This window comes from Ptychodera flava, chromosome 2 (genome assembly GCF_041260155.1).
Source record: "Ptychodera flava strain L36383 chromosome 2, AS_Pfla_20210202, whole genome shotgun sequence".
Taxonomy (NCBI): Eukaryota; Metazoa; Hemichordata; class Enteropneusta; family Ptychoderidae; genus Ptychodera; species Ptychodera flava.
Genome location: NC_091929.1, coordinates 36631570 through 36641935, shown reverse-complemented (window position 1 = coordinate 36641935; position 10366 = coordinate 36631570). Strand labels below are relative to the sequence as shown.

Here is a 10366-nt window from a genome sequence, read left to right as displayed (position 1 = left end):
ATTAAATGCTATAAAAGTACAGTGGGATCACCCATGTAAGATGATGTGTGATAAGTTTTGTAGACTTAGAACGGTCGCCTTTTATGTATATGTGTACTGTGGAGATTCAGTCGCAAACGCTGTTCTGCAAAATAGCAAGGTTGGCAGGGGATATTGGCAGCGTGGGTAGTCAACTGCTGACGTCACGGGTACAAAGGTAAATAAACTTTGAAGGTAAAGTGACAGTCTCTATGGTATCAAGGACATCGCCGACGAATTTTTTACAGGATAACAGCCTGAGGTCTGCACAGGAAATTTACCGAAGTATCAATGCAACAAATATACAAACAAACAGTAAATAAATTAATGAATGAATCTAGTAAGACTGAAGGAGAGTGAGAAAGAAATAAAAATTACCAAAAAGTTGGAAACAATTTGTCATCGATAAACACCTACGTATTAATGTGCTATGTAACTGCGCTGAAAAATAAAAATGTCCATCTGTCGTTCTAGAGAAAAACCTAAAAATTGTAGCCAATAAGATTTTCATCAGTTCGGTTGGTAAATATAGGAACAGACAAGAATAATCTATAAAATGTTTCATAAAGATAGAGGGAAGGTGTATACGCGAAATGTCACACTCTGACACACCGCATTGATGAACGGTCAAACCGAATACAGGGTATTTAAATGTTGTAGGAAGATGATCAAAAACAGTAGCTGAAAAATACAACCTTTATTTGTTTTTATATTCCCATCTCCTTTCCTCGCTCTATCCGTTCGTAAATTATCAATACTTGCACACTCATCGCTTTCGTGAATGTCTATACGCTTGTTTACACACTTTCAGTTTCTTTGTGAGTACCATGTTGTTTCTTTACATCGCCTTCAGTGTCACCTCCTATTTCTCATCTTTACACAACACTTAATACTGTCTTTTACCACCACTACAGTTATACTGATAGAACTCTATGATAATAACTGTGAAGCATTGATCAAGATGCCTGGTCTGTATCACATTCGGTAGATCTTGGAGCTACTTGCTCTCCAGCTAAAATCTGTTTCTGTATAGAATCAATTACTGGGGCGGGGAAGGAGAGGGGGCAGGGATCGGATCGCGATTGGATTCTTGTTCTATCAGTGTAAAGGCGCATATTTGCATATCTTATAGCCATTTAGCAAGATCGAACAGAAGCTAGTGATAAAAAATGCAGTAACCCGGGGACTCTACAATAACAGTAAAATATTTGTACTGATAGAGGTACTCGTGACTTCATCTGTATCTGAGTTTTGGGCAGACGGGCAGTAGGACGACTCGACATCTTACAGGTAGGTCGGAATAAAGAAACGATATTCAGGTTATATGTCTGACATGATGCTGTCAAGCTTACAGCTTAGGATCGCAGATGTTTAATACTGTGGTAACAGTACAATTTGTAGTGTATGTCGATCGCAGACAATATCTAGGTTACGACAACAAAAGATTACCTTAGTGGAAAACAAGGTGTTTTTGTACCTCATGTGTCGATTGGACGAATAACGAAAGTCACAATGATTTTCATCGGAATTGAAAAGAAATAGCCGTACAGCCTGGGTAGTTAGTAAATCCACTCAAAATCAGAGTTGGGTAGAATGGCGTACAAGGGGACGACTGTACGATAAGACGAGTAAACGTTTGACATGACCTGTCATGTCAAGTGGAGCATTGCCACCATATTTACATCAAGTGTAGTTCTAAGCCTAAAATGGTGTGTGACACTATCAAAAGCGGAATTATGAAACAATACTGCCATCAATTTGGGAAATCTTAATTATCTTATGCACAGACAAATAGAAAGACTGACTAGCAACGCAGCATGCCTTTTGTTCCATGGTCGTCTCGGTAGTCTATGGACGATTCATATTAAAATGAGCTTCACAGGTGTTAGATTTTTTGGAGACTTTGTCCGTGGTTGATAATTGCACGAGATTATGCGAAAAGTACGACGAGATGGCATCGTGCTGCCAGTCGCGTAGCAACCATACCTACTTTTTGAGCTCTCAGGGCAGAAACACTCAAAACATAACACGCCAGCAGTTTCATAAACACGTCCTTCCATGACCAAATTGTAAGAGACAATATGACTGACCGTAAACCATTGAGTAAAACCAGAGAGTATCGATAAAAGACTTTCAAATTCGGTTCAAACACACTCATTATATATTCATAAAAATGTGAGAGGAATTTTTAAAACGGTAATGATCACTTTCCCGAGGCTCAAAACTTTCCCGTTTACGCCAGCACGCCCATTCCGCTCAGCGCCACACGACAACAACAACACAAAGTTTGCCGAACATACTTTAGCTTTAACGTTGGTGAAAATCCGTAAACTACCGAAGGGTGCATGGTCGGCACTCTTCGGAAAAGAGAGACGTGAGCTACCGGAGGCGAGGCAAACATGAGGGCTTACGTACACTCTTCACGCCTTAAAAAATACCCGTTGCCAGTCTGTCATTCTCTTTGTCTGTGTCGTATGTCATAATTTGGTTTTTTTATCATCACGAATTGTCTCTTCACATATTCTGTTGATGTTATTTCTGTTATAACACTAGTTGATTAGATTAAAAATTTGAAGCTCAAAGACCTAAAATATAATGCAATCTAAACTTAGGACAAACACTTGTTACATTGAAGTGACGGTGCAATTTTTGCTTTTAAGAACATTTTCATTACTTTTAATGTAGTAAAAAAGCATACTTCCTAGCTGTTTTACTCATGAAGTGTGTTGAAATAACAGCATTAGCCTTCTGAATTTAACATTATGTACAATATGTAATGATATTGTTGACAAATGAATATTATCTCAAATCAGAATTTAGATTTTGAAACAATAAGATTGGACATGAAACACCTACAGGGTGTGTTGACAAGTTAAATGACAAGCATTTCGACATTGATAATTAGCACAGAACAAGTATTGTGTTTTACAAACAGATGAACAATTGTGGAATATTCTTCAAAAGTTCCGGCTAACAGAGCTTCATTGAACAGGAATAATTGCCACAGCCGTTGTGAAAATTTGTATAAAAACACAGCAAGGTGGCCATAAATACTGATCAATAGTTAAGCAGGTCAAAGCAAAATAATGGGCGAGCCAGCAGCTAATGACCTCATAACTTTAGAGGTGAAGTAAAGGTTACGTTAATAAGTATCTCTGTGAATGCAGATAGATCAACGGTGACGACTGTTATACATAGGTAAAACCACCCTCATGATATTGGGTATTCAATTCAATAAACATTCTAGTAGACTTAGATTGCACATTTGATAAATTTAGAGGACCAGATTATTCCCTTCCCATGGTTTCTTATTGTACTGATGAAATCATTACTGATGTTATTTCACATGATTGCGTCATATGTTTATCTGCAGTTCTTTGTTTGGTATTTACGCTCGAGTCCCAAACCACGAATGTTAATGATCCTTGTCTACCATGTGTGACATATGATAGACACATGTTAGCAGTTACTGTCGATTAGACTTCAGTATCAACTGCATGGGTGGGATGTACAGGAAACGGCCAGATATAATTGCGAACGTAGACCATCAAGGTTTACAGTGACCATAGAGAAGTTAATGTGTAACGCCCATTCTACAGACAACAATGGATGTCGCATTCCAGATAATACAGCTTTTTTATATTCTCATGTAAAGAGAAACAGTCGTCGGAACTGCGCCTGTGCGAGTTTTTTGTTTATATCTGTGATATGTTTATATTGACCTGAACATGTAGAGTTTTATTTATTGCAACGGTGGAAGTTATAGGCTTACTGCGGCAATACTGTATGTAACTATGAACCTAATAGCGAAGCATGGAGGTCATGAAAAATGACGCGTTCATTTTGTAAATCAAGCACAGTTTGAAGATGGGCAAGTTTCAAAAAATTGTGTTTATACAATATGCATCTCTGAATTCTTAGAAGGAAAGTGTGATTTTCATCTCCAGTCTATCATCAATATCATGAAGAGGTTCGGCCTTTTGGACAATAGTTATGGACGGTATTTTGTCTTTTTTGAGACGTTAGAAAGTGTTTGTCTACGTTTGATTTCCAGAATACAAACATGCGGAGTTGGACTCTGATTATCAAAGAGACGTGGGCTAATGCTAAACTCACGCAAATAACCTCAGAAACGTGAAAAGGCTAATTCCTAAACATGTAAACATGAGTACTCGATTTTTTGGTGTCAATATTAATGTTTAATACAAATTAACTCATGCCACATAAACAAAGACATGTAACACATGTATCAATTCAATTTCGTTAAACTTTCTTAAACGCTACTTGTCCTTTTCTTCCAAGTATAAGGGGCTTGATAAGGTAAATACAATGATTGAGAACGTGCCTTGCACGAGAATATTTATAGTATATTCCTACTTTGTGTCTAATTAATATTACAGCTCAAATAATTAATATCATGACTTAAATTTTACTTTTCTCTTCAACAGGAAGGACGGCTTGCGGTTGATGTTCTTCTCGCTGTAGTGGCTGTTGCAGAAGCTGCTGATGCTATTGTTGCGTCTGCTGCTTGCTGCAGAGCAGTTTGCTGTAACAAACCTTAACACGTGAGTAGCGTTATGGACAAACGGAAGATGTTAATAAAAAATACATTTTGATATCTCATTTGAAATATCCAACGACATCGTTGTAATTGTTGGACTTATACGCACGCATTACATACATACATAGATACATAGATACATAGATACATACATACATACATAAATACATACATACATACATACATACATACATAGATACATAGATACATAGATACATACATACATACATACATACAGCAATACAGAGGTAAACGGTTATACACATTTCAACGCCATTATACTGAAGAGGAAAGATGCTCCACTCATGTGACCTACCTTCTTCAAAGACCATCACAACTATTGAAATTAATAACGATCTATTCTCATTGTCTGACAATATTCCAGGTTTCCTATGGTTTCTCAGCGCAAGGCCAAACAATTCAGACAGGAACTCTCATGGAAGGAAGTCAGGTAATCAGTAATCCTTATGCATCGTCAACACACATCCAGTACAATGCCAGGCAGACAGGTAAGACACTGTGATTGCCTTGAGTTATGATGTAATGAAAATTCACAGGTTTACATTGCTACAATGTTGGCTACTTGTTCACACGTACGGATGGGGTGGTAGACTTTTTAAATCTTGTAAGATTAATATCAAGCATACTTTGATTACATGGAAGCTAATTTTAAATAATATGATCTTTTGTTCAAATTTATCAATAACATCAAGTGCCCTATCGCTGATTTTATAAATGATCTTTTTTTGTATTAGGCCAAAAAAAGTAAATAAAATAAATTGTGTTGTTCCGATAACATAGTTCTCAAAAATAGGGTAGGTAGGTCAGCAGGGATTTTTTTCAAAATATTTTTATTTCTAAATATGCACTTTTCAGGGGTCCAGGGCTATCAAACACTGGCCACAACATTTCCAGAAAAAAATGTATCATACAAATGAAAGGAATGAAAACATAAAAGGCGTCCTTGTTCAAGCAAAAATCAAATGCCAGGTCACGAACACCTGATTTTACGGTGTTTTTTTAATTCAGAATTTACGTACCTCTAAAAAGTTTCGGGTCGGCAGGCAAAAATAGGGTAGGTCGGGTGATCAGAACAGCACAATTATTTTTCTTTGGCCTGATCTAACTAAACCAAAAACATCGCCAATATGAGCATAAATTACGCCAATACGAACATGCGTTTTGAATAATTTAAAAAAAAAAAGCCTTATGTTGATTTGTAGGCCATGCTCCACTGCAGTTGACTGCTTCAAACTATGGCGCTAGGGAAGGCTTTGCGCATCGCACAACCGCTGGGTTAAGTATTTGCCAATTTATTCTTGGAGTGACCGCAATATCCTTGGGGGTAGCCGCCATCATCATCAAATGTGAATTGTCTCATATCGGCACTGGAATATGGTGTGGTGCTTTCGTAAGTACACTTTATCCTATCGAATAACCCCTTCTTTGATTTTAATGCCTGCGGTCGCAGATCAACATTAAGTCCTGAAAGCGTTTCCGTGTCGAAGACAGATGACTTTCGTGTTTTCCCAAAATTTCATTGCTCACATTATATACTCTCACAACGAAAAATAAAAAAACATTACCTTTTGTCATGCGGTATGACGCGCAACAATGTTTCAATGGAAAATGTTGAACAGTTATAGTAAAGACCTATTAAAGGTGTACAGTCACCTGTAATCCAAATATGCCCACATATGGTCAAAGAGGCGTTCCTTGGTATTCAAAATGCCCATGTGAGGGTGCTCTTTTAAAAAGCGGCCACCCGCTTATAATCTGTGATTGGTTAGATTTTCTCTTTCCATGGTAACTGTGGCAAAATTGGAACAGATGACAGTATACCTTTAACTATTAACGGTATACTTCTACCTATCAGACGTTTTCTCCTTATTGCTACTTCAGAAAAGTGTCTCTGATTAATTGCAGTTTTCTATGACAGGAATTATTGGCATTATATCTGCAGCTAAAAACAAGACCGGAGCGGTAAGTTTTGGTCATTATATCGACAGATGATAAAATCAAGATGTAAGAATAAATACTAGGTTATTCCAAGAACGTAAACCTGTTTCCAGAACTGGAGCTTCAATGGCAGCAGGTCGTTTTATTTTCATATTTTACGATATCTACCTGTGTGCAAAGTATCATAAAATTAACCTTAGTCCCGTTCCATGCAACTTACACAAAATTTGAAACTTTGAAACATGTCCACTTCGTTTACACCTATTCCCTTTAGGGTCTTTGGAAAACGGGATGAAATTATTCAGGGCGAATATTGCCTTCGACTCTAAGTGCTGAAATATGTTATTCATATCGAAAGGAGACTTTTGCGCTATGTATTTCTATATCATCATGAATATTGTGGATGCCTTGTTTGTACGGTAACATAGGCATCTTCTGAAATTTCTGTAAAGTGTACAAAAAATTGTCCATTTTGGGTGAATATAAAACCCCAAATTAACGCATGTCATATACAAAACAGATATTTTAAGTTTAATACCAAGTAACTCATTTTCACATGAATCGAAAAAGTAGAGACGCGGTAACTTCAATAAATATTTAACCTTATATTTATTATTATCCGCTCTAAGACAGGGACTTGCAGCCAAAAGAACACATATGACGCATACATAGAGAGAGATTATTTGTAGTGTGCGAAAGACGTGTATATATACATAAGTTGGTTTACTTACAAAAAATACCTAAATGTTAAGTCTGTCACTTGATTTTCTTCGTTCACATTCATAGAAGTGTATACCACCATATCTTCACGCTATGGGTATCTAATGTAACTTAGTGTAAGGTTACTACTCATGTTGTGGACAACACTTATAAATACTTTTTTCTGTTCTTGAACGATCTTTACAGATCATAGCCTTCATGGTTCTGTCAATAATATCGGCGTCCGTCTTTGCGGCTTGTCTCTTTGTGATCTGTATTGTGGCAGCAACCAGAGAATACAACTGTCTATACTGCCGCAACCCTGTAAGTACGATGTGTGCCGGTACGACATGGCATTTGTATATGCATGTGATAATGTGTTTTCCATTTTTATCCGTGCATAAGGCGTTTTACTGTAATATGTCAATGTTCAATCTTTACCTTTCCGACATGTAACAACCAAATAAGTTATAATATGACTAAGTTTTAGCAATAACCAAATGAGAAGACACTGAAATATACACTTGTACAATGTCCAACATGAAATCAAAAGAAACATGCCTTATGCTGTACATATAAGTTGATCAAATATGTAGCAGACTGTCAAGACCACTAAAAAGTTCTTACCTTTTCTAAGATATTAGTTTCGCTAGTATGATTCACTTTATCCCCTTTCTTCGTATCTCATAGATACAGAAGGAAAAATATTACCATTAATGTCTTAAACAAATTCAATGATCTGTATTCATATATAGCGATCAGATATTTTCAGGTGCAAGGGAAAACAAGGGTGTGAAATCAATACTACACAAATCTACTGACATCCTTTGAGTAACTGTAGCAGGTAGCGACATAAATATGTGACAATTTGCATTGGACGAACACCTTTCACCTTGTTACTTGATTTCTTTAACAGGAAGGGCGCCTAGTGGTTGATCTTCTTCTAGTGGGAGTGGCTGTTGCAGAAGCTGTTGTTGCCATAGTTGCATCAGCAATTTGCTGCAGAGCAGTCTGCTGTAACAGAAGCCAAAAAGTGAGTAGCGAACTGACTAGATAGGTCGATAATAGTTAAATTGCATTTCATATTCTTTTTGTCACTGGTTCCCTATACAGATAGCGGATAGACATAGAAAGTATGGACAGACAGATAATAAATAGACAGACAGACAGAGACAGACAGACAGACGGATACGTAGATAGATAGGTAGATTGGAGATTTATAGATAATAGACAAACATGTATGTATGTATGTATGTAGTATGTATGTATGTATGTATGTATGTATGTATGTATGTATGTATGTATGTATGTATGTATGTATGTATGTATGTATGTATGTATGTATGTATGTATGTATGTATGTATGTATGTATGTATGTATGTATGTATGTATGTATGTATGTATTTGTATGTATGTATGTATGTATGTATGTATGCATGTGCATGACTGTAGACACAAATACACAAACCAAAATGTATATATAATATATATATATATATATATATATATATATATATATATATATATATATATATATATATATATATATATATATATATATATATATATATAAACGTATGTAATATGACAGATTCCCCAGTGTTGTGTAGCGAGGCAATGTATTGTATAAACTTAGGAGAAAAATCACAATGCTACATCCGATCGTCTCCTCACTGCAAATATATATATATATATATATATATATATATATATATATTATATATATATATATATATATATATATATATATATATTGTATGTGTACTAAGATATTAATATTTCTAACTGTATCTTACTTTATATGCATATGATTTTATGAGTGAAATCATATGCTTGCCCTATTAAAAAGCATACTGTGAGCAAACACCTCTATCAAGTATAATTGCTTGTGAAATTATTTAAAATCACTTGTGATTTTCTGTTACCCCCTAGTCAATGTATAGTATTCCAATCGAAGGCCAAACTGTGCAACACAGAGCACCAATGGAACAGAGTAACGTGACTGGTAATCCTTATGCATCGTCAGGGTCTACCAAGTTTCATAGAAGGCAGATAGGTAAGGAACAGTAATGGGCTTTGGCGAATATGGTAATCATTCGTTCAAAAGGAAAGGCGAGGGCACGTTTTATCAGTTACTCAATACGATATCATGCAAAATATGAGAGCACCATAAATGACAATTTTACGTTTTCTTCTCTCCTTCTCACGATGTTAATATAAAAAATAAGTACCTTAGTCCTAAAATCTGAAATGCACGTCATGAGCTTTGCACAAATTGGCAGTAGAACATTTTTAATTTTTTTATTATTTTAGATCACAGCAGAGTAATGCAACAACAGGTCTACACAATTCCATCTCCAACGGTACCACAAAATATTGGGACACCTACTTCCCAGCAAGGGACATCTCCTGCAGTCCAACAGCCGCAACCAATGCAGTTTCAACAAAAATCACAACAGCATCCTATGCTACAACAACCTGCTTGGCAGCAGAGGCAGCAACCTGCGCAGTCACCTATGTCACCTCAGCAGTCACAGCAGTTCGAGCAGAGAGGGACACTGCAATATCCACAACACGTACAGCAACCAACAAAGCTACAGCTGCAGCAGCCACAATCACAGCCGTTACATTTGCAACAATCTCCTCCGCAGCAACAGCCGCCACCAATGCAGCGAACACAACCGCAACTACTGCAGCGACCACCATCACAGCCACTTCAATCGCAGCAATCTCCTGTACCACCACCTTTGTCAGACTAAACTGATGTGATTTGATTGTCAATCCAAATTGAATTTGTTTTGTCTTATCGTATACGGCGACTTAGCAGTAAAGCACTGATCCAACGGTAAATTCTAATGATAGTCAATATGAAGTAAAGTACAGAAAGTGTTGTACGGTGCATGTGATAGTTACATCATGAAATCTGTGTAATCAGTAAATTATGCCGTGGCACAATTGCCTTCATAGTTAACGTGATAAAGAAGCTTTAAAATCGTTTCCATACCATTACAAGTACTATTTCAAGACATATTACGATATTTTGTTATTCGTTTACCATCATTAGCACATACTGAAAGTAACATAACATGTCATAACGTTTCTCACTTCGTGTTTCCAAGTAATATGAA

The 10366-nt window shown here is 36.5% G+C and overlaps 1 protein-coding gene across 1 annotated transcript; it reads left to right on the top strand.

The window, feature by feature from the left end:
* Positions 1–1206: 1206 nt before the first annotated feature.
* LOC139149951 (uncharacterized) lies at positions 1207–9997 on the top strand. The gene is made up of 9 exons (XM_070722027.1): positions 1207–1308; positions 4467–4566; positions 4965–5088; positions 5803–5990; positions 6506–6562; positions 7445–7561; positions 8154–8270; positions 9171–9294; positions 9552–9997. Exons 2-9 carry the CDS (start codon positions 4525–4527, stop codon positions 9995–9997), a joined length of 1215 nt encoding a protein of 404 aa, XP_070578128.1. The 5' UTR covers positions 1207–1308; positions 4467–4524.
* The last annotated feature ends 369 nt before the right edge of the window (positions 9998–10366 follow it).

Excerpts from the sequence above, each read along its gene's own strand:
- LOC139149951 (XM_070722027.1), top strand. The coding sequence starts at position 4,525 with ATGCTATTGTTGCGTCTGCTGCTTGCTGCAGAGCAGTTTGCT. Across the intron at positions 4,567-4,964 it reads TTGCTGCAGAGCAGTTTGCT|GTTTCCTATGGTTTCTCAGC; the intron begins GTAACAAACCTT and ends ACAATATTCCAG. Across the intron at positions 7,562-8,153 it reads GTCTATACTGCCGCAACCCT|GAAGGGCGCCTAGTGGTTGA; the intron begins GTAAGTACGATG and ends TTTCTTTAACAG.